Source organism: Homarus americanus, unplaced genomic scaffold (genome assembly GCF_018991925.1).
Source record: "Homarus americanus isolate GMGI-L3 unplaced genomic scaffold, GMGI_Hamer_2.0 scaffold22017, whole genome shotgun sequence".
NCBI lineage: Eukaryota > Metazoa > Arthropoda > Malacostraca > Decapoda > Nephropidae > Homarus > Homarus americanus.
In genome coordinates this window covers 28,976-54,657 of record NW_024717507.1, presented here as the reverse complement: position 1 = coordinate 54,657, position 25,682 = coordinate 28,976, and the positions used below count along the sequence as shown (strand labels likewise).

The following is a 25,682-nucleotide window of genomic DNA, read 5'->3' as shown; positions in this document are numbered from 1 at the left end:
ATATATATATATATATATATATATATATATATATATATATATATATATATATATATATATATATATATATATATACACACAGTAGTACCCCGATTTACGCAGTCAATTGAACCCACAGGGTACCGTGGAAAGTGAAAACCGCGTAAAGTGAACAACAGAACATATGGGATTAATTCCAATAGAGACTGGCCCGATCCCCAAACTCCACTTTTTCCGACACAATACCTATGTTGTAGTAAAAATAACATCTAAATTTTATGATGGTATGCTCACACAATTAATATTTAAGAGAAATACAGTCGCCAGGTTAATGTCCATTCAAATAATGGACTCAAATCCCCCCCCCCCCTCTTCCCAGCTCACTAGCTCCTACCTCTCTGAGAAATGATTGGGTGAAAACACTAGATTTTAACGTTTAGTAATAAATAATACCTCAGACTAAAGTTAGGATAATATAATTGACATTTCTGGATTCCTTGCAGGTCAGGGAATATTTTGAATGTAAACTTCATATATTTTGCACAAAAGATAAAATATTTGCTTTGTGTAAACCAAATTATTACATTAGATCTAAAATTTGTATGTCTAATGCAAAATCCATGATGTTTATATTCAAAATGATCATCATATTGTAAGAATTCCAGCAATGTAAATTATATTCTGGTCGAGTAATTTGTATGAATTTTATGAGCTAAAACAAATATCTTCAGTTATAAAAAAAAAAAAATATTCTTCACAACACTATCTGTCAATGAAAGTACCCCACCTTGCCTCCCCCCCTCCTCACACTCACACCAGCTGGGTCGGTCCGTCCCAACCCTCCCACCCCACCCCCCACCTTCCCTCCCTACCAGAGAAATGTTGGGTGAAAAAACTAGATTTTAACTTTTAGTAATAAATAATACCTCAGACTAAAGTTAGGATAATATAATTGACATTTCTGGATTCCTTGCAGGTCAGGGAATATTTTGAATGTAAACTTTATATATTTTGCACAAAAGATAAAATATTTGCTTTGTGTAAACCAATTTATTACATTAGATCTAAAATTTGTATGTCTAATGCAAAATCCATGATGTTTATATTCAAAATGATCATCATATTGTAAGAATTCCAGCAATGTAAATTATATTCTGGCCTGGTAATTTGTATGAATTTTATGAGCTAAATATATAAAAAAAAAAAAAATTATACTTTACCGTGTATATGAGTAGATGCACTGCTTGGGGATTGGGTCGGTCCGGATTCTCAGGCAGTACTTTTAAAATTCAAATTTCAGGAGAAATATAGAAGAGATGAACAGGTACATTTTGATAGTTTATTCATTAGCAAATATAGCATGCTTCATTTATCAAAACGAGCAGTTTTAAAGATAAAGCTGTGAATTCTAAAATTTTATTCTTTGCCTTTTTTATATCATAAATTGTAGACTTTCCAATGTCGTATGTTTCCATTAGAACAGTATTGCTCACACCACGTTCTAGTTTCTTAATTATTTCAAGTTTGTCACTTAATTTCAACGTGTTCTTCTTTCTCTTCACACAACGAAGTTTATCTACTTTAGGAGCCATTATTATGGGCTTGTACAGTACTCTGTAAATGGAAAGAGTAGGACTCAAAATTACCAGTGGCGAGTCGTGAGAAAATGCTAGGGTAAGCAAATGACGCTTTCTTACTTGTAAAGTCACGAGATCTAAAAGAATTCTTTAGTAGATCACAGACTGTATGTGATCTACTAAAGAATTCTTTTAGATCTCGTGACTTTACAAGTAAGAAAGCGTCATTTGATTACCCTAGCATTTTCTCACGACACGCCACTGAAAATTACATACCGTATATACTCGTCTATAACCCCCCCTCATTTATAGGTCGACCCTGATTTTTTGACCAAGAAATCGTTAATTTATGATATTCCTCGTTTATAGGTCGACCCACGTTTTTGAGGGTAATGGAACAACAAAACCTTCAGTAAAAACGCTCTACGTCCTTTAAACTGAAGCTCGCCGTGCCCGAAACACCGAGTGCCTAAGGCAAATTGTTTACCATTTATTATTACGACACGACACTTTACACCACTTTACACTGAAACGCGGGTAGTTTCAACAAAAATATTGTATATTTCCATTCAAGTATTTATTCAAGTCAATTAGGAGGGAATATTATTGTAATACAACAGTTTTTTAACTGAAAACCAATCGAAAAGCGATTACGGTAACATCTTTTGAACGAAAGAAAGCAAAAGTCATTGTTTTCATCACGATTTTATCCCACTTTCCACTGTAATATGTACGTCATTTCAGCAAAAATATTACATTTCCGTGAATGCATTATATCAAGCACAGTATGAATAGAATACCATTGTAATATAACAATATTTTAACCAAAAACTATAAAAAAAACGAGTAGCTTCTCTTGAACATCGGAAGGTTAGGTAAAATCTTATGTTTTCTTCATGTATTTTATCCTATTTTACATTAAAATACATCAAGTTTCAGCAAAACTACTATTTATTTTCGAGTATATATTCATTCAGGCACAGTTAAGGTAAAATATACATGTGATGTAACAGTTTTTTAACTGAAAACGATTCGAAAAACACGTGTACCGTCTAGCTGATACACTCAACAGCTGGTAGTGCGTGATGCGTCGTTGTAAACAATAGGAGGTTGAAGTAGATTACCGGGTATTATATTAAGTGTGAAAACTAGAAAAGGTTTTTATTCCCGGTATTTTTTGTAGATCAATGAGAACTGTGATACTGTATATGATAAGATAAGTTAGCCTGTGCTAAGAACTTCAACATAGACTACTGAAAGCGCGTTGTAAGGTAATTTAGCCTATTGTAAGTTGGTGAGCTTCATTTGCTGAAGGAACTGCACAACTTTTCATTACTAATTGGTACATATTTTACGTTACCATTGTTTACCGGCAGTAAATGGTAAATATTTTTCATGTCTGAAGCTAAAAGTTGCTCCTCGCCCTTCCCATCATGCACGGGTTCAACCTAACAAAACTATTACGCTTGTATAGGACGACCCTTAATTTTTGGCCTAAAAATTTGGTCCTAAAAACTCGAACTATACACGAGTATATACGGTACGTTGTCACAGTTTGATTGCTTGTTTTAAAGTGGCGACCGTGTGGTCGCTTGTTGACGCTGTGCAGCTGTGGCACACATGCATGCACACATACACACAAAAGCCAGCTAAATTTAAAAAAAAAAAAAATAGTTTGAGTTTTCGAAAAGTCTGGATTCTCGGGTGGTCCGGACTAAACATTTCTCTAGGTGCAAGAGTTAGCACGCTAAGTGAGGGAGCTGGAGGGGGGAGCAGAGGCAGCATCCCAGCTGGGTTGAGCTGCTATGACAGCTTTGAGGCCACATGGCTAGATCTTATGCAAATGGCAGTTGTGTTAAACATTGATTTTGCATTTCCTTATGGTGTTCCTACATATTTTTATCTAGATGTTATTTTTTTTACTGTGTCTGTGTCTGGTAGTATATAATTTACTGTAGATGGGTACTATTTTTTGTCAGTTAGATGGGTATTTTTTTTTTGGTCATGAATCGAATTCATGTATTTGGGGGTACTGTATTATATTGGAGTTTTCTTGTTGTTGGGGAATCAAACCCTATTTTTCCTATTTGTTCAGTTTTTCAAGATGCATTACAAAAATTAACTTTATGAATGGATTTCTAGGAGCCTAACCCATTAATTAAGCGAGGGGTACCTGTATCTTCATACCCCACTCTATACATACAAAGAAAATAGTGTAAATAGTTTAGATCGTCTTAAAAAAAATTTAAATTTTGCCTGAAAATTAAAGGAACCACCCATCACCACCTTCACTCGCGGGCAGACTACTCCTGAGTATCACATCACAAGGCTCTTATCTTTGCCTGGGCAGCCATACTGTTCAATTATTCTACACACTCGACACACGCTGATATAGAAACTTGTCCAATCCCACTCCAAACTGTACCATCCTACATCATCAACATGGTACTGTTGTACGTACAGTATATGCTTTTAAAGTATGTAGCTAGTTTTTTAATTTTTGGGATTGGATAAAATCCTTAGTACTCATTCTTTTCTGCTCATATTTATTCTACAGTCTAATAACATGGTATCTTTCTCAATCAAGATAATTATTTCAGGTCCTCTGGCACGACAGGTACTGTCCGAACTAACAGATGTTGACCTCTCAACAAAGGCTTTCCCCTTCTTCTCATTTAAAGAGATAGATGTAGGCCTTACCAACGGCATTCGAGCTATGAATATTACCCACACTGGAGAGCTTGGATGGGTGTTATATATTCCCAATGAGGTGAGAATTTTACTAGTTTTTAAATGTCACTTATGTGTTTGATGTTTAAAATTCTCAAGTTGATAAGTGTTAGTTGTTTGAATGATCATTTGTTAAACCTTTAAAAAGTACTTTATAGAACATTTATGAAAATTGCTGTCTGTCTAACTTGTAAAGAAAAATACACACAAATGCACACACACATTACCTTTCATTTTAGACATGTGAATAAAAGTTAAAATACTTTTTCACTAGCCATAAATTTTTATGCTGGCAGCCTAACGCCTCAAAAATACCCTCGCTTTACGCGGTCCCACATTCCGCGTTTCCACGTTTACGCGGTACCCTGCCGAAACCGGAATGCTCACATTCCGCGGTGCGTGTACCCCTTTACGCGGAGAGCCGCGCCATTTTTGGATCTAAACCTCCCGCCATCCGCCATGTTGTGTAAGCGGCGAAACCAGGGTGCGCACAAGGTCGCCCAGTCATCAAAACATTACCGAGTTCTTCACCCGCCACCCACTACAGCCGGCCCAAGTCAGTGATAGTGATATTTATAGTGAGGATATGGACTTATATGGACTTTGAGGGGTTTGACAAAGAGGCCCTGCAAGCCTCCGTGGTGGATAGTGATACAATTGATACAAGTGATACAGGTGAGGGCCAATAATCTGCCCTCTGCCTCGGAACCAACCGCCCATCCCCGTGTGCCCAGCCATCTTTTCTACTAATGTAAGTGTTAAAAAACCTAATATTATTGATATTTCTCTTAATTATTAATTGTGTGTGCATACCATCATAAAGTTAAGATAATATTTTTACTACAACATAGTTGTGTGTCGTCAAAAAGTGGAGTTTGGGGGTTGGCCCGGTCTCTATTTCAATTAAACCCATATGTTATGTTGTTCACTTTACGCGTTTCTCACTTTCCGCGGTACCCTGTGGGTTGAATTAACCACGTAAAGTGAGGGTTGACTGTATGTATATACAGTGACCCCTCCGTTAACGAACTCAATCCGTTCCAGAAGGTCGTTCGTTAACCGAAAAGTTCATTAACCGAAACCATTGTTTCAATGGGTTTTTGGGTAATTGGTTCCAGCTCACCGAAAATTTCCTAAATTCAACAAAAATGGTAGAAAAGTTCACTTACTTTGAGGTGTGTATGTAGAAGGCTCCTGGATGATGATGATGATGATGGGATTTAGAATGGGGGTGGAGGAGAAGGAAAAAGAGAAGGCATTGGGGTGGAAGAGAAGTCACCCCATGGCGCCATTTCACCCATAAAATTTTAGCTCTCTTGGTGTAATTCAAGATTATTTTCTTTAAATCAACACTGCACTGCATTATATATTGTCAATATGTAAAATATATTTCAAAATGACCAATAATTTGCTTGGAAACACAGAAAAAAAGCGTTTAGTTGAAGAGAGTCTCAAGCAAGATGTTACCTCCAGTGAAAACAGAGAGAGACTAACTCCTGTTTGCTGTGTTAAGAGGCTGGATGCCGCGCATTAAACTAGTCACTTTACCTTCAATTATGTTCAATAATTGTTAAAATGACTAAAAAATTGAATATTAAACTTTTAAAATTATTGAATAGTATAAACTTCTTGATATTTACTAAAATAGTAAGGAATTTAAGCCCTAGAACCGATTAATGTATTGGCGGACTGATACTAAAGCTGGTTGCCCGGTCAGTGCAAGCGAAAACATGTTGAGGTCGGTTCGTAAGAACTTCGTTAACCGAATTTTTTTTCGTTAACCGAATTGAAGATCCTTATGGAAGGCAGTTCGTTAATCAAAATTACGTTAACCGAGGTGTTCGTTAAATGATATATATATATATATATATATATATATATATATATATATATATATATATATATATATATATATATATATATATATATATATATATATATATATATATATATATATATATATATATATATATATATATATATATATATATATATATATATATATATATATATATATATATATATATATATATATATATATATATATATATACCCTCATTTAACGCGGTTTCACTTAACGCGTTTTATCATATACGCGGTGCCTCGCCAGAGCTGAACTTTCACTTAACACGGATTTTTTCCACATATACGCGTGAGTGTCCGGCTCGAGACGCTATTTTTAGATTTGCCCCACCCTGCCTGACTGCCTGTTTTAGCTCATAAAATTCATACAAATTACCCGGCCAGAATATAATTTACATTGCTGGAATTCTTATAATTTGGTGATCATTTTGAATATAAACATCATATATTTTGCATTAGACATACAAATTTTAGATAACATTTTTTCTCTGGGTAACTATGTTATCTTTTGTGCAAAATATATGACATTTATATTCAAAATATTCCTGGTCTTACAAGGAATCCAGCAATGTCAATTATATTATCCTAACTTTAGTTTGAGGTATTATTTATTACAAAAAAGTTAAGTATTCTGGTTTTCCCACACATCTCCTTGGGACGGTTGGTGGGGGGTGGGGGGGAGGGAGGGACCGACCGACCATATGTTACCCCGTGAAGAATATTTTTTTTTTTTATTAACTGAAGATATTTGTTTTAGCTCATAAAATTCATACAAATTACCCGGTCAGAATATAATTTACATTGCTGGAATTCTTATAATTTGATGATCATTTTGAATACAAACATCATATATTTTGCATTAGACATAAAATTTTTAGATAAAATGTTTAATCTGAGTAAGTATGTTATCTTTTGTGCAAAATATATGACGTTTATATTCAAAATATTCCTGGTCTTACACGGAATCCAGCAATGTCAATTATATTATCCTAACTTTAATCTGAGGTATTATTTAATACAAAATGTTAAAATTTATTTTTTTCACCCACTCTTTCTCCTGGTGGGGGGTGGGGGGGAGGGTTGGGACTGACCGCCCGGTTGGAAGAGGGGGGAGGCAAGGTGGGGTACTTTGTTTGACAGATAGTGTCGTGAAGATTTTTTTTTTTTTTATTAACTTAAGATATTTGTTTTAGCTCATAAAATTCATACAAATTACCCGGCCAGAATATAATTTACATTGCTGGAATTCTTATAATTTGGTGATCATTTTGAATATAAACATCATATATTTTGCATTAGACATACAAATTTTAGATATAATGTTTACTCTGAGTAAATATGTTATTTTTTGTGCAAAATATATGACATTTGTATTCAAAATATTCCTGTTCTTACAAGGAATCCAGCAATGTCAATTATATTATCCTAACTTTAGTTTGAGGTATTATTCATTACTAAAAAGGTAAATATTCTGGTTTTCCCACACATCTGGTAGGGAGGGTTGGTGGGGTGTGGGGGGTAGGGAGGGACCACCGACCATCTGTTACCATGTGAAGAATATTTTTTTTTTTATTAACTGAAGATATTTGTTTTAGCTCATAAAATTCATACAAATTACCCAGTCAGAATATAATTTACATTGCTGGAATTCTTACAATTTGATGATCATTTTGAATATAAACATCATAGATTTTGCATTAGACATACAAATTTTAGATATAATGTTTACTCTGAGTAAATATGTTATTTTTTGTGCAAAATATATGACATTTGTATTCAAAATATTCCTGGTCTTACAAGGAATCCAGCAATGTCAATTATATTATCCTAACTTTAGTTTGAGGTATTATTTATTACTAAAAAGGTAAATATTCTGGTTTTCCCACACATCTGGTAGGGAGGGTTGGTGGGGTGTGGGGGGTAGGAAGGGACCGACCGACCATCTGTTACCATGTGAAGAATATTTTTTTTTTTATTAACTGAAGATATTTGTTTTAGCTCATAAAATTCATACAAATTACCCAGTCAGAATATAATTTACATTGCTGGAATTCTTACAATTTGATGATCATTTTGAATATAAACATCATAGATTTTGCATTAGACATACAAATTTTAGATATAATGTTTACTCTGAGTAAATATGTTATCTTTTGTGTAAAATATATGACATTTATATTCAAAATATTCCTGGTCTTACAAGGAATCCAGCAATGTCAATTATATTATCCTAACTTTAATCTGAGGTATTATTTAATACTAAATGTTAAAATTTAGTTTTTTCACCCAACATCTCTTGAAGGGAGGATTGGTGGGGTGCGGGGGGGAGGGTTGGGACCGACCGACCACCTGGCGCTTGGAAGAGGGGGGAGGCAAGTTGGGGTACTTTGATTGACAGATAGTGTCGTGAAGAATATTTTTTTTTTTATTAACTGAAGGTATTTGTTTTAGCTCATAAAATTCATACAAATTACCTGGCCAGAATATAATTTATATTGCTGGAATTCTTACAATTTGGTGACCATTTTGAATATAAACATCATAGATTTTGCATTAGACATACAAATTTTAGATATAATGTTTATTCTGAGTAAATATGTTATCTTTTGTGCAAAATATATGACATTTATATTCAAAATATTCCTGGTCTTACAAGGAATCCAGCAATGTCAATTGTATTATCCTAACTTTAGTTTGAGGTATTATTTATTAAATTTCTAGTGGTTTTTCTCCAGAGAGAGGAAGAGCAGGTGTAGTGTGAGAAGAGGGGGAGGGATATTCATTAAATGGACATTAACTTCGCGACTGTATCTATTTCTTTAAGTAATATTAGCATGTACCATCATAAAATTAAGATGTTATTTTTACCAGAACATTGGTATTGTGTTGGAAAAAGTGGAGTTTGGGGATCGGTCAGTTTATTGATGGTTGCATTACGTTTCACTTAACAGGGCACCCTGTGGGTTTTATTGACCGCTAAGTATGGGTACTACTGTTGTGTGTGTGTATATATGTGTGTATATATATATATATATATATATATATATATATATATATATATATATATATATATATATATATATATATATATATATATATATATATATATATATATATATATATATATATATATATATATATATATATATATATATATATATATATATATATATATATATATATATATATATATATATATATATATATATATATATATATATATATATATATATATATATATATATATATATATATATATATATATATATTTATATATATATATATATATATATTTATATATATATATATATATGTTAGTTGTACCCCACTTAACGCGGTCAATTGAACCCAGAGGGTCCTGTTAAGTGAAACCGCAAGATGAATAACAGAACATATGGGATTAATTCCAATAGAACCCAGCCCGACCCCAAACTCACTTTTTGACGACAAATAACTATGTTGTAGTAAAATAACATCTTAATTTTATGATGGTACATGCACACAATTAATACTTAAGAGAAATAGAGAAATACAGTCGCCAAGTTAATGTCCATTCAAATAATGGACTCAACTCCTCCCCCTCTTCTCACACTACACTCACTGGCTCTTCCCTCTGAGAAATAGTAATAAATAATTCCTCAACTACAGTTAGATAATATAATTGACATTGCTGATTCCTTTGTAAGACCAGGAATATTTTGAATATAAATTGTCATATATTTTGGACACAAAAGATACTACACTATCTAGAGAACAATTTTTATCTAAAATTGTATGTTTACTGCAAAATATATGTTGTTTATATTCAAAATGATCAGCAAATTGTAAGAATTCCAGCAATGTAAATTATATTCTGGCCGATAATTTGTGAATTTTATGAGCTTAAAACAACATTCTGTGTTAATAAAAATATTCTTCTCGACCACTATCTGTCAATCAAAAGTACTCCCACCTTTGCCTTCCCCTCTTTCCAACCGCTGCGGGTCAGTCCTTAACCCTCCCCACCCCCACCAATCCTCCATTCAAGAGTTTTTAACATTTAGTATTAAATAATACCTCAGATTAAAGTTAGGATAATATAATGGATATTGCTGATTCCTTGTAAGACTAGAATATTTTTGAATATAAATGTCTTATATTTTGACAAAAAGATAACATAATTGCCTAGAGAACAATTTTTATCATTACTAGAGAACAATTTTTATCTAAAAATTGTATGTTTAATGCAAAATATATGTTGTTTATATTCAAAATGATCACCAAATTATAAGAATTCCAGCAATGTAAATTATATTCTGGCTGGGTAATTTGTATGAATTTTATGAGCTAAAACAGGCAGTCAGGCAGGGTGGCGGTGGGGGTGGTGCGAATCTAAAAATAGCTCCGAGCCGGACACTCACCGCATATGATGTATATGATGAAAAATGCTATGAAAGTTCAGCTTGCAAGGCAATCACAGATATGCAAAACGCGCTATGAAAGCCTAAGCCGGGTAATACTGTGTGTGTATATATATATATATATATATATATATATATATATATATATATATATATATATATATATATATATATATATATATATATATATATATATATATATATATATATATATATATATATATATATATATATATATATATATATATATATATATATATATATATATATATATATATATATATATATATATATATATATAGCGGAACTAGGCCTATATGATATTAAATGTAATTTACCGAATTAATAATGATGCGATTCATGAAGTAAGGGACTATTATTGAATTTGAAATTATTATAGATCGTTTATCAGTCTGAATAATGTTACGGGTGTCCCAAGGAGTTATTAGTTAGGCGGAAAATATGTCACGTAGGCCTAAGCTAACGCCTTGAGAGGACGCAACGCTGGCTGGCCCTCAGTCGCGGGGAGGATTCATACAAAACAAGACGTCCCTGCGCGTCTGTCACAGAAATAGTCACGTGGCCTAGTCACCTGTGTTGCGCTATTGCCGTATAACAAGTAAGTCTCATGCGATCTCAGACAGGGTTAGATAGGGCAGTGGTAAAGTTAACTAGAGCTAACAGTGAGTTCATTTCAGGGTTTCCGTCAGAACCCACTTGACTGGAGTTGACCGGAGTTGACCGGAGTTGACTGCGAGAGATTGACTGCCGTTTGAGACTGCCGTTGATGATTGAGGGTGGCGATTGTCGCCATTGGACCGATCAGTGTAGGCCTGTCACTGTTTAGCGGGGTAGCAAAGGATCTCTTGAGTGAACGAGTGCTTCCGACAACTAAAACGACGGGACCAGCATCCACAGTGGGTGATCAGTTCTTACCACTCGGGTGCACAACACCACATGTCCCGAGCAGCTTAGTGAAACCCTCTTGCTAACGGGAAGCTAAAGTTTCTCTCAGCTGTACAAGGTCTGATTGGCTCACTCCCTTCCGCTTTATGGACGCACTGGGAGTACACTGAGGCTATCTGAGTAAACTAATGGTCACACACTGAGACCGTGAGTCTAGGTCTCTAGGAGATACCTAGAGGAACATCTTTCCTCCTTTATTACGGGTGTAGTTAACACCATTCCTCAGACTGATATTATCTTGACGTGTGTAGTTTAATAGTCCTAAATAATTTTGATAGTATTGTTTTTTAATGTTTGTGCCATTAAGTGGAACCAGAGTGATACTGTGATTTGATTCTTTTAATGCATCTAATTGTTCTTCATAATTCTGATCTCAGGTATAACCTTGTTCCCCAGAGTAGTGGTTAAGTTAGGTTAGGAAGTGTGCATCTGTTGGGGTGCTATTATTTTGTTGAAAGCCCTTAAGGCCTATTCATTGTAGAGTACAGTGAGTTCTGCTATAACGCGTGTTTTGATAACGCGAATTTGCTCTAACGCGATTTATGAATTCGGAACAATATTTGTATAACGCGAACGCTTGTTTGCTATAACGCGATTTTTGCTTACTATTTCTCCAATTTTGTGGTATTAACTGTGAATATGGTAAAGAAGAATATCTCCAAAAAGCGTTCTGATGATAGAATTCCCGGTGATTATCGTAAAAGAAAGGATATAACACTTGAAGAGAAGCTCGATGTTTTCAACCTCAAAATCACCCTTCTCCCCCATCAAGTTACATTCATATTTTTTCAAGGTAAAGTGTTAAATTTACTGTATGATTTCATTATTAGATATGAATGTAACATTTATTTAGACTGTGCTATCCTTTGTGTTAGGCTAACTACTAAATTTTTTCGATTTCGAGTAATCTGCACCTAACCCTATTTTCTCCATAAGCCCTGTTATTTCTATTACGCGATTTTCTATAACACGATATTTTACAAGAACACAATTATCGCGTTATAGCAGAACTACCTGTATTTAATTTCTTATTTTTTATTACCATTTCCTCAGTGACTGATATTATTTTGTTGAAAGCCCTTAAGGCCTATTCATTGTAGAGTATTTAATTTCTTATTTTTTATTACCATTTCCTTTGGCTGATATTATTTTGTTGAAAGCCCTTAAGGCCTATTCATTGTAGAGTAGTTAATTTCTTATTTTTTAATACCATTTCCTAAGTGACTGATATTATTTTGTGAAAGCCCTTAAGTCCTGTTTCATGTGTGCAAGCAACATTTCTTAATACTTCAAATTTATTGTTGCCTGAGTTTCTAATAATTTCTATATCATGTATAATTTTTATTCCCCAGAGTAGTGTTTTAAGTTTAAGTTAAGAGGTGCGCATATTGGTGTACCATTATTTGATTGTGTTTGTAGTGTTGGAGGGAATATAAGTGTCTAAATTTTACAGTGTGTCTCATTCATCCCAGTCACAGACGCTATCCTTCCATGGGTCACGGACCATTCATTTTGTTTAGTAGATTTAAGTGTTCTTGTGCTGGTTCGGGATTTTTCTCAAAGGGGCGCTTCCACTGCCATTACCATCTATTAATTTTTAATAAACCCCAAGTCAAGTGAGAAATTAAAGTCCAGTAAATTCCGACCGGTTACATATATATATATAATTTTTTTTCTTTTTCTTTTTTTTTCTATAGAAATGGCAATAATTTTCAGTATACAGTATGTAATGTATTTCATCGAGCAAAGGGAGACTTGGGATTTAACTCCCATATTTTATCTATTTCTTATGGGGAAAATTGATCCACTTAACGTTGTTTTGTATAACGTCGCGTTTTCAGGAACGTAACCACGATGTTAAGCGAGAACTTCCTGTACAGCACAGTAAGCCTTCTTCCAATGCGTATTCTTACAACACAATTCAATTACAGTTGGTCCTCACATTACGCGGTTAATGTAACCCAGAGGGTCCCGCGGAAAGTGAGGAACGCGGAAAGTGAATAACATAACATATGGGATTAATTGAAATGGAGTCCAGGCCGATCCCCAACTCCACTTTTTGACGACATACAACTATGTTGTAGTAAAAAATTTATCTTAACTTTATGATGGTATGAAAAAACAAGTAATATAGAAGAGGTTAGGTTAGGAAAGATAAAGGTTAACATAGGAAAAATAAAGAATAGGTTAAAAAACTAAAAATTTTGTGGAACACTTACGGTAGTAGAAGAGATGGGTCGGCATACGGGGATGGAGGCTGGTTCCGAGGCAGAGGGCAGATTACTGGCCCTCAGGTGAATCACCATTACTAGGTGAATCATCATCACTGTCACTTACAGTTGTCAGGGCTTCCCTGACAAATCCCTCAAAGTCAACTTCACTGCCACTATCACTGGCTTGGGCTGGCTGTGGTGGGTTGCGGGTGAAGAAATCTGTTATGCTTTGCTGACGGCTGGCGTTGATGTTGTCGTGATACACCGTGATGTACGGCTCCATAGCCTGCACCAGCCGGTTATGGAAGACTTCATAGCGGTCATCGTCATTGTCGCGGGAAAGGACGGACTTAATTTTCTCTGCAAACTCCATGGCACACTTAATATCACTATGACTTAAACTGTGTTCTTCGGAGACTGACGCACCTTCTTCCTCCTCTTCACTGACGTGTTCTTCTTCCAACATCTCGTCGGCAGTCACTTCAGGATTTCTGATCACCTCCAGGATGTCGTCGTTGGTGGTCTCGGAGAAGCCTGGAACTGTAACAGTCTGCGCAGCTTCTCTGGCAAGGTCCACTGCTACTGCAACATTCTGAACCTCACCAGTCACAGATTGACTCCTCCTCTCACCTGGTATTCCATGCAACACATGTCTCCATGCGTGACGAATTGTAGCAATAGACAGCTGATCCCATGACTCCACCAAGATGTCCACAGCTTTCTTGATGTTAAATATTCTCCAGAATTGTTTGAAGAGTATTTTTTGCTGTTCTAACCGTTGTTCCTCATCTTCGTCGCTCTTGCTATCGGTGGTGGTGTCACTCAGGTCACGCAACTCTTCCCTGGTGTTGGTGTAGTCGTTCAGGAGCTGGAATTTTTTTGTTCAGAATGCAGCTTTCACATTGCAAATCAACTCCTGGTCCATGGGCTGTAATATAGACGTAGTGTTGGGAGGAAGGAAGACCACTTTTACGTTGGGGTGACTATCTAACAGTAGGGGCGAATGTCCTGGTGCGTTGTCCAGCAGCAACAAAATATTAAATGGGACATTCTGTTGCTCACAGAATTTTTTTACATCGGGAACAAAACAGTCATCAAACCAGGAGAGGGACAGTGTAGAGAACATCCATGCCTTACGTGCTGTCAGCCAGTGGACATTTAGCTTGGTCATGTCCATGGTTCTGTAGGCGTGCGGCTTGCGGGCTGTGTGAATCACCGATAACTTGAGCTTACAGGTACCAGAGGCATTGGTGGCAAACAGGACGGTGATGCGTTCCTTCTGCATTTTCCGGCCCCGAATCCTGCTGGCATTCTTCACAATGTAGGACTTGGAAGGTAGTTTTCTCCAGAAAAGACCAGATTCGTCCATGTTAAACACCTGGTCGTCGGTGTACTGTCCTTCCTCCATAATCTCACGTAAAAACGGAGGAAATTCCGAAGCCGCAGCACGATCAGCACTCGCTTCTTCACCACCAATGTTTATATTGGTGATCTTGTTCCGGATCTTAAACCTCTGTAACTACCCAGAGGAAGCAGTAAAGGGTTTGGGCTCTGAAGTTCCCATCTTTCGTGCCACTGCCATGTACAGTTCACGTGCGTAGTCCTTCACAGAGCGCGTGTCGACCGCCATGTTGCGTCGCGCCTGACGCACCAAGTACCTCACAAGTAATTTTTCTGTCTTGAGAAGCACCCGGTTGTGAAAATACTTGATCATAGAAGCACCTGTAGACTTTGTGATCTTCATGTGCTCCTTTATCTTGGCTGAATCCTTCTTTATAGTCCGGATCGTAGATTCGTTGACGCCATGCTGGCGCGCGAGATCAACTTGCCGTGTTCCTTTCTCCAAATCTTGAATAATTTGGTACTTCACCTCGTAGCTTAAGGAGCGTCGTGTCCTCTTTGGCTTAGTGCCGCTGGGTCCAGGTAAGGAAAGGTTTTTCTCTGGGGGTGGTGGTCCGGCGGAAGCCATTTTACGGAACAATGGATGCGCGTTAACACGGAGTGGCCTTGAGGGATGAAACTGTCGCGGCTAGGTCAAGCGTCGTCTTTCCTCCCTCCCTCCCTCCCTCCCCCGGGTGGACACGTCATAATACTTTAAGCCAATTACAGCTAGCAGCAGAGGAGGGTAGGGATGGCGGCCAAATCACAGTTCTATACGCCAAGGGCGGCCAATCACAGGTCTGATACGCCTGACGCCAGTGATAACGCGAAAAGACACACTAACCTACCGCCGCTGCCAAGCGGAGGGAGGGAGGAGAGGAGGAGGAGGAGAGAGGCGGGCAGGCGCAGGCGGTATGCCAAAAATATGCCGACACACTCACGAATGGCGCCATCAGCGAAAATGTTAGGTTCTGGCAAGGCACCGCGGTAACGGTGAAACGCGGATTGCGGGACCGCTTAATGTGAGGACCAACTGTATACAAACAAATATAAATGCGAGTAGCCTCAGTCTAGTGTAAGCTGTAGTTGGGGGAAGAGCTGTGCTGTCCATGTTGATATACTTTTAGCTATTTTTACTGTTTTTTTGGGGGGGGGGAACAAACCCTTAAATCAATGGTTCCCAATCTTTCTCATTTAAATGCCCCCCTTTCTTGGAACAGTGGTGGCAAAGGCCCCTTGGGGGGTGCTACCTTCCAGGTTAGGAATCACTGCCTTAAATAGTATGGCTCCTAAACGTCCATTATCTCCAAGTGATGGCGTAGTAAAGAAAAGCCGTAAGTGATGACATTAGAAGAGAAAATTCAAATTTTTGACAAGTTACAAATTGGCATTAGTGCAGCAGCACCACCCGCCTAGTGTGTGTTGTTAACTTGTTATGAAATTATAAAAGTTGTGGGAAAATCATTGCAATACTCTAATGTGGCTTAGAAATAAAGAAATATAATGTATAACAAGAAAAATGAAGAGCATGGGTTTGTATGTGTGAGAAGTGACCGTGTATGGAGGCGGTTATAGCCAAAGCCTTAGCTAATAGCTGTGTGTCCTATTCGCCAGCCTCGTTTATTATTACTTGTATTGAAACTATAAAAATCTTGGAAAAATCACTACATTACACTAATGAAATAAAAAAATATAATATAAAACTATAAAATAAGAAAAATGAACAATTGGAACAATTGGTGCAGAGCACTTCTGGGAATGAGAGATTTCCGGGTAACGAAATGACTCTCAAAGCGGGAAAAAATCCCTAATCCCCAGAATTTTTCGGGTAACGGAAAAATTTTCTCGGAAGTTCCAAAAATTGCCCATTACATCATCTCTTGAACTCGGAAAAATATCCCCCATCCCCGGAATTATCAGGCTACCGGAAAATTTTTCTTGAAATTTCTGGAAAATGCCCCTTATTTTCATCTCTCAAACCCGAAAAAAAATCTCTGGAATTTTCTGGGTATCAAGAAAATTTTCTCAAAATTCCAGCTTTGACAATGATTTTCCGAGAAAATTTCAATTCCTGCTATCGGAGAGTTGTGGGTTTGAGGGATTCTGGCTGACGGAGACCTTACTGTTTAACTGAATGGCTGCTCCCCCTCTCGATGTGACGTCACAGCATACACAGCCGGTGCGACACGGTGGCAGCCGCATGTCTGTGAGTCAGATGATGAGAATTTATGCTATAGCGTTCCCCAATTCTTATTAATCTCATTAAATATTAAGTTCCTCAAATGCAGATTCCCCTAACACGCTGTTTTTGAGGAACCTAACCCCTAAATTGGAGGAGGGCTTACTGTACTTAAGAACGTTCAACTTATAAACTTTCAGAGATACAAATATCATCACTGAGGGGGGGTTACCTGCCAGAACAGAGTGAGTCAGGTTTTAAGGCTGTATTAAAGGGTATAGCTGTACTAAATTTCCATAATCTTTTAACTTTTTTACAATATGTTTGGTATCTACAAGAGTAAAATTGGACTTACAAACAATTGGACTTACAAACAAGCCTCAGGAACGTAACTCATTCGTAAGTAGAGGAGCACCTGTAATAGAAAAAAATAGAAAGTGATATCTCTGTTAGCCGGAAAAAATCCCTCATCCCCGGAATTTTCCGGATTACTGAAAAATGTTCTCGGAAGTTCCAGAAATTGCCCATTACATCATCTCTCAAACCCGGAAAAAACTCCCCCATCTCCGGAATTTTTGGGGTATCGGGAAATTTTTCTCAGAATTTTGCAGAAAATGTGCCCTTCAGGAAATCGTTCCCAAAGCAGGAGTTTCCCGGAATATTCCGGCTTTGGGAAAGATTTTCCGAGAAAATTTCAATTCCGACTATTGGAGAGTTCCGGGTGTGAGGGGTTCTGGCTAACGGAAATATTACTGTATAATTTGAGTTCAAGTAAAATGACGATCATGTCGGTGGGGGTAGGACTATTTGTTGCCGCGTTCACTTTTTTATTCATTATATTCTCGTATGATCAGCCTCTTGTGGTGTATGTTTCGTCATTAATAATATGAATATTGTGGGGGGGGGGGTGCCCAATAAATAAAATAAAAATATATATAGATACAGTATTAAATAATAGGAAAATACAACATATAATATGTAATTTGACTTTAAAATAATGAAGACTGATGGACTGGGCCAGCTCTGTGTGTGTGCGTGTGGCCGGGCGGGCATGTGCATGCGTGCCTGCATGACATAATATTCGCTAGTCTTCTGCTCTTCCCGGGAGGATTAGCATCACCATTGTTTGAATTATTTTACCTAAAATCTTACCATTTTTCTGTGGCTGAATATGTGTTGAACTTATAGTTAACCAATCACAGTGCAGCATTATAGGCAAGTCCATTCTAAGAGGGGGGAATAAACTGCTCACTCACGGGTATGAAGAAGGAATGAGGCCAAGGGATGGCTTGTCGGCAGCAATTTCAGATGACTGCGTGCAGCAGGACTCCAGATTTACAAGGTCTCAAGTGAACAGGTCTCGAGAGTTCACTGTACGTAGTTTAAACACTCGGAAACTTTTCCCATTACAGTACCCGGAAAATTCCGGGGATATGGAAATTTTGGGGGTTTGAAAAAGTCATTTTGTTACCCGTAAATATCTTGTCCCTGGAAGAGCTTTGCACTTTCTATCCACTTTCTTCCATTTCTTCTTCTTTTTTCCTCCCACTTTCCACCTCTGTTCCTGCTCTTCCCAGTGGATCTGCCCTAAGACAAGTGCACTGGGATATTTGTAAGCATAACGTTTATTCTATATTTTTACATATTTCAGTATGCTCTACATGTATACAGCAATTTGGTATCTGTTGGGAAGAAATATGACATGCTTCATGCTGGCTACTATGCTATGCGCTCCTTGAGGATTGAGAAGTTCTACGCATTTTTGGGCCAAGACCTGGACTCCACTACAACTCCTCTTGAATGTGGTCGAGGCTTCAGAGTTAAACTCAGTGTGAGTTCCTTTAAATCATGTTTATTAATTGTGTTCCTTTCTTATTACAGTATGTTTTCTATTTCTTTTCTGTTTCAATTATGAGAATCTTCTTGTGTTATAAGTGGATTCCTGTGTAGATGAGTTTTCCTTGACCTCTTTGTCTCTTTCATAAAGATTATAGTTTGTTAGATTACACTGAACTATTCCTGTGATAAGCTGATTTAGTTTTCCCTACATTCAGTTTGTAATAATACCCTTTGTTTGGTTACCATTACTAAAAGAACTGCTGCTTGGCAATTCCTGAAGTGAAGGCCATTTACTGCTGCCTTAGGCTGTTTCTAACAGCCATAGCATGACTTTGTTTTTATCATACCCTTAGTGTTTGTCAATTTTCAGTTCTGAGTAAAATACGTTTGCAGGAATATGGTACAGGTACCCTTGTATCCCTTATTATCTGAATGATTGCTCTTCAAAAATTTCCGTATCTAGAAATTCTATTCTTACACCTCTCACTACAATTACTAAGGACAATGTTTTAATTTAAAGCGAATCTTTCCTATTTTGCGCGAGTCAATTTGGTGCCTAATGTTTCCCACCAGACGCATCTCTGGGCACGCTACATAGCTGCCCGCCACCCTCCCACACCCTCAAGAACCTCAGTTCTCTCACTGACTCTAGTGAACGGACATATTGTGTGACACTATCTCCTTCTACCACGTGCACCAACCATCGCCACTTGTCCAAGAGGCCAGCTTCTACATCATTAGCTACCCCAAAGACAAAGAAATCAAGGCAAGCAGGTACACTGGAGCAGAAAAAACAAGGTGCTGGAAACACTGCAGCATGGAAATGGTGTTTCCCGCATGTCAGATGCTTCCACAGCCACAGCCCTAGACAGTGATGTGGATGATGAGCTGGTCGAGTTGGGCTCTGCATCTTCAGATGATGAATTGCCTAACTAAAGTTGAGTGAAAATCTATATTAGGTGGCATAAAATAATTAAAAAATAAGTTGAGAGGAAAGTGAGTGCTGGGTGAGTCAGTCGAGTGGTGAGTGGCACCAGTGCAACTACCCTTTCACATCAGCTGATCGCTAGTCAACAGACCATTTTGCATCCCTTAATGGTTAAATGGTATTTACAAAGTTTTATGTTATTTATAACTTAAGTTTTTTACCTTGCATTATTTGATTTTATTATTTTAATTTATTTTTATTTATTTATTTATTATTTTATTTTTATTTATTTATTATTCTGAAACATATGACCTAAGCTGTTGTCACCAGGGATGTAATTACCATAATCAATCAATCAATTTTCAGCCAACTAACAGAATAAAACAAGGGAGAAAGACAGAACAAAGGAATCAGGTCACATGACCTGTCTTCTGAGTTGAGGTAGGGTGGGGATTAAGGATAATCTTCTTGATGGCAGTATTCAGGATCAAGTCAGCTGAGAGCAATCAGCAAACACAACTCTTGTGGGTGAAAAGCTCCAGACTTAAATGAGCTATAATGTGATCAACAGCCAACCACAGCTCTAGAAGCGTGCTCCCGCCTGTAACCCCTAAGAACCAACCCCAAGACTGCAAATTTTCTGCCCCAGACCAGTAAATTTGAAGGTTAAACCCACCGGGGCTGCCCGTGGTCACAGCCAAACGTAATAATCATAATGGGGTTTTACAAATTAAACATGTTTAGATCATGAAACTTGAAATTAGTTATATTTTATCGAGTTATCCTCTTTAATTATTACATCATGCCATACCAGCCTTCATCACTTGTACAACCTCTTGGCCCCTAAAAAAGCATGGTCTCCTCAATCAGGTATGGGCCCTTGGACAATGCCCTGCCTTCCCCACCATCTCGTTGACCCTGCCTCAGTCCACCACCCAACTGCCCTGTATTCTACATATAATTCACTTACTATTTTTCATTTTTCTTATTTTTATAGTTTTATATTATATTTTCTTTAGTATTTCCAAGGCAAATTAGAGCAATGAAGTAATATTTCCACAACTTTTATGGCTTCTTATGTAAACAAACACTGTTGGTCGGCTGCAAATTATGAATATTTGAGAAGCAAAATTTAAAAAAAAAAAGTAGTAAGAGAGGTACCCACTAATTTGTATTTCATGAATTATTGAAACACCACTGTATTTATTTGCACAGTGTATATTTTTGTCTGTGCGACCAAAATCCGAACCCTCCTCATTAAATCCTGGATCTGCCCCTGCTTTCTTTACATTTTAGTGCTGCTGTGGGTGAGTTAGGCCCTCACATCTACCTTTGATCCCTCGGTTAACAAACACAATTCGTTCCAGAAAGTCATTCGTTAACCGAAACCATTGCTTCAATGGGATTTTGGGTAATTGGTTCCAGCTCACCAAAAATTACAAACAAAGTAAAAATAAATGCATAAAGTACACTTTCTTTGAGGTGTGTATGTAGAAGGCTCCTGGTTGATGATGATGATGATGGGAATTAGAAGTGGGGGTGGAGGAGAAGGGAGAAGAGAAGGAAGTGGGGGTGGAAGAAAAATCACCCCATGCTTCATGCCATCATTTCACCCATAAAATTTTAAGCTCACTAGGTGTAATTCAAGATTATTTTCTTTAAATCAACACTGCACTGCACTAAATATTGTCAATATGTAAAATAAATTTCAGAATGACCAATAATTGTACTGTAAAAACGTAAAAATAGTTTATGCTCAAGAGAGTCTCAAGCAAGATGTTACCTCCACTGAACAGACACAAACTGACGCCATGCTGGGTGAGTCAAGTGGCTGTTTGGCGCACTAAAAACTAGTTTCCTGTTCTTCAATTATGTTGAATAATTGTTAAAATGACTAAAAATTTTAATATAAAACTTGAAATTTTTTTGAATGGTATAACCTTCTTGATATTTACTCAAATGGGAACGAATTTAAGCCCTAGAACCGATTACTGTATTTTGCGAACTAATATTCCAGCTGGTGAGCAAGCGAAAACATGTTGAGAGGAATTCGTAAGGAATTCGTTAACCAAATATTTTTCGTTAACCAAATTGAATATTCTTATGGAAGGTAATTCGTTAACCGAGGCGTTCGTTAACCGAGGGATCACTGTATAAATATTAAAAATTTTCTATTCATATTCTTACAGAAAAAAATTGACTTCATAGGCCGAGAGGCCTTAGAGAGGCAGAAGAAGGAAGGCGTCCGAAGATTATATGTACAATTGCAACTCCAAGATCATAACCCAGAAGTGGATCCATGGGCTTGGGGTGGTGAACCTATTTATCGAAATGATGTTTTTGTTGGCATCACGACCACAACTGGGTATGGCTACACACTAAATAATTTGGTAAGTAGATGATGTGGAGCAACTTACTATCTAGTGATAAATGTAACAGTAATGACGGATGAGAACCACAGTAAGTACTGAAAATTAATGACAAATTTACCTCTACTTTCATGAATGCAATTGTTCGATAACTGTAAACAGCTTCAAAAAGTCATTTGTTGCTTCGAGATGTTGACCATGTCTCTGTTTTTCTGAATTCCAGTTTTAGTTAACAGTCTTTTTCAGAGATCTCAAAGAGAATTTGCTATCAACAATATTGCCAAATGTAAAACGTCTGTATAAAACAATAGAAATATTAAGGATAAGAGAATAGAGAAATAAAGTTAAGTGTATATCATAAACAGTTTTAGTTTCTGTTCTATAATATTGGTAGTTAATGTACTGTACAGTATTGTAAACCACAGCTTAAAAAAGATGGTAAATGTTTTACTTTACCTCATGTAATTGTTCATCTTTTCAAATGATGTGTCAAATTAGCAAGACTGGAGTCTGGTCTTGCAATAACATTGGTTTCAAACTAATATTTTAACAGATCATCATTGGGGCACTCCATTATTACAGATTTGTCTGGGCTTTGTGCGAAAGTATGATGAAAATGGTGAAATGGCATACGTCACACCTGACTATGTGATGGATGGTGATTACGAAGTAGACGTTGCTGGAGTACGATACTCCGCTAGTGTTACTTTACGATCTCCATCTCTACCTTGCAAATTCCCTGAGCCTCAAGATAATAGATACCTGGCAACACAAACATAAAAAAATGTACCGGTAAGTTTTTTCAGTACTGTACAGGGGCTCTCCGACTTACGAATGCCCGCCGATACAAATAGGGTTAAACTTAAAATTTACAGTATTTTATTTACCTGAAGACTTATTTTTTACTTTCATTTCCTGTATTTTATCATTCCATTTCTTATTTTGTCTTAAATTAAGTTATTTTAGATGTATATAAAGACTTAGGCTATGATATAGTGGGATTTTAAACATTGTTTTGTAAATACAGTATGCATATAGCATGTGTTCCTACTACATACAAATCCGGCTTAAGAATGTCCTCAGGAACGGAACCCATTCGTAACCCTGTAATAATCAAATAGTGATCCTACACTGTTCATTAGCCTCCTTCCCCCCTTGTTACAGTCATCTCAAGTTGGGGTGGCTGTTAGGTTAATTTGGTAAAATATGAGTACACTCTGTACTGTACTGTACTGTACTGTAGTCTGAATATCACATAAAATATACAACTCGGCAAATAAAAATAGAACCTACAGTTCTATACATACAGGTAAATTTCTATTTACAATGGGGTTAGGTTCCTGAAAACCCCGTCGCAGTTTGAAATATCACAAATCACGGTTATTATAACATGGGCTTCAGTGGGATAGATTTCTAGCTAGTCGGACACCCACCTGTTTCACCGAATAAAAAAATTCCTACAATACTACTAGAACATGTCTAGCCATCATCACATCTCCCCTTTGAGGCTAAGGGGACTCTTAAGGTGGAGTAGAGACATCAACCTGAGTCCCACACATACTTTGAGAAGTCTGAAGAGTGGGGACTGGAGGTATAGCCTTCGTCCTAGCCTTAAAGATGGTGAGCAAAACACTTGCCAGTCATTTTCAAAAATACACTGCTCACTTCACATTCACAAAAACATGATAATAATGATGGAGACTCAATTCTTCTAAGAAAAAATGTAAGAAATGTTGCAATGGAGGTGTGGTAAGGGATTAGTGCTTCTCATATTACTGACCTGATCTACTCAATGTCAGGTGGAGGATTAGTGGGTCTCATGGCCTGAAGATGTCTTGAATAAAAACAAAAGCAAAGCAGGAATATATTTATGGCTAGCAAAAAAAAGTGTATAAACTTTTATTCACAACATCTCTAATTGTGTTAGAGAAAATGAATTTGGTACCATTTCCTATATGGAGATGCATTCCTGATGATGTTATTTTTTATCTATGAGATACTGTATACCGTATACTGTACAGGCAATGACCGGTATACTATGGGGTGATCGATCGTACGTTTATATTAATAACTAATGAGAAAAAGGCACTTGAAAACTTTCACCTACGTAGTCTACATTCCATCCTCCTAGTCCACTGGGAAGATGAGAACAAATGCCAGTATTCTTGCTGACACCAACTGTAGAAGCATCGAGGCTACCATTATCCATGATCAACTATGCTGGACTGGCCATGTTACCCGCATGGACGACAGTAGACTACCAAAGGAGCTACTTTACAGACACCTAATGAATGCGAAACGTAACACTGGCGGGCAACTGAAAAGGTATAAAGATAGTCTTAAGACAAACCTGAAAAAGTGTCAAATCGACCCCCTCACCTGGGAGACAATTACTCCACACCATAATGCTTGTAGGATCACCACACAAGAAGGTGTCAATACTTTTGAGTTAGCCCGACTGCATAACAAGGCAGACACGTGCCAATGCCAGAAAAACACTGCTGCTGCCCCTCTGGTATCGGCCTCTTTAGTCACCTCAGAACTTACCAATGGAGGCGACGTCCTTAATAACTCGTATCATTGTATCAAAGATGGATGATCGTCATACTCGATTTGGAGTGACAGCAAAGTAGTAGTGTGTGTGTGTGTGTGTTGTTGAAAGGTATGTGTGGTGTTTGGTGTTGGAGGGTGTGTGTGGGTGGTGTTGGAGGGTGTATGTGTGGGTGGTGTTGGAGGGGATGTATGTGTATGTGGTGTTGGAGGGTGTTTGTGGTGTTTGGTGTTGGAGGGTGTATGTCGGTGATGATGGAGGGTGTGTGTGTGTGTGGGTGGTGTTGGAGGGTGTGTGTGGGTGGTGTTGGTGTGTGAGTGGTGTTGGAGGGTGTGTGTGGGTGGTGTTGGAGGGTGTGTGTGGTGTTTGGTGTTGGAGGTGTGTGTGTGGGTGTGGAGGTGTGTGTGCGTGTGTGGGTGTGTGTGGGTGGTGTTGGAGGGTGTGTGGGTGGTGTTGGAGGGTGTGTGTGGGTGGTGTTGGAGGGTGTGAGGGTGGTGCTGGTATTGTTGGAGGGTGTGTGGGTGGTGTTGGAGGTGTGGGGTGGTGCTGTGTTGTTGAAGGGTGTGTGTGTGGGTGGTGTTGGAGGTGTGTGTGGGTGGTGTTGGGTGTGGTGGTGCTGGTATTGTTGGAGGGTGTGTGGGTGGTGTTGGAGGTGTGTGTGGTGGTGTTGGAGGGTGTGTGGGTGGTGTTGGAGGGTGTGTGGGTGGT

General features: G+C 37.5%; 1 protein-coding gene across 1 annotated transcript in view; it reads left to right on the top strand.

Annotated features, from left to right (window-relative positions):
• The first annotated feature begins 4,107 nt into the window (after positions 1–4,107).
• The window catches only part of LOC121858906 (pyruvate dehydrogenase phosphatase regulatory subunit, mitochondrial-like), a 34,332-nt gene continuing 12,757 nt past the window's right edge, over positions 4,108–25,682 (top strand). The window contains exons 1-4 of the mRNA XM_042355560.1: positions 4,108–4,326; positions 18,939–19,118; positions 22,244–22,444; positions 23,006–23,215. Of these exons, the coding sequence (XP_042211494.1) occupies positions 4,123–4,326; positions 18,939–19,118; positions 22,244–22,444; positions 23,006–23,203 (783 nt within the window). The 5' untranslated portion in view covers positions 4,108–4,122 and the 3' untranslated portion in view covers positions 23,204–23,215. The remainder of the gene's footprint in view (positions 4,327–18,938; positions 19,119–22,243; positions 22,445–23,005; positions 23,216–25,682) is intronic.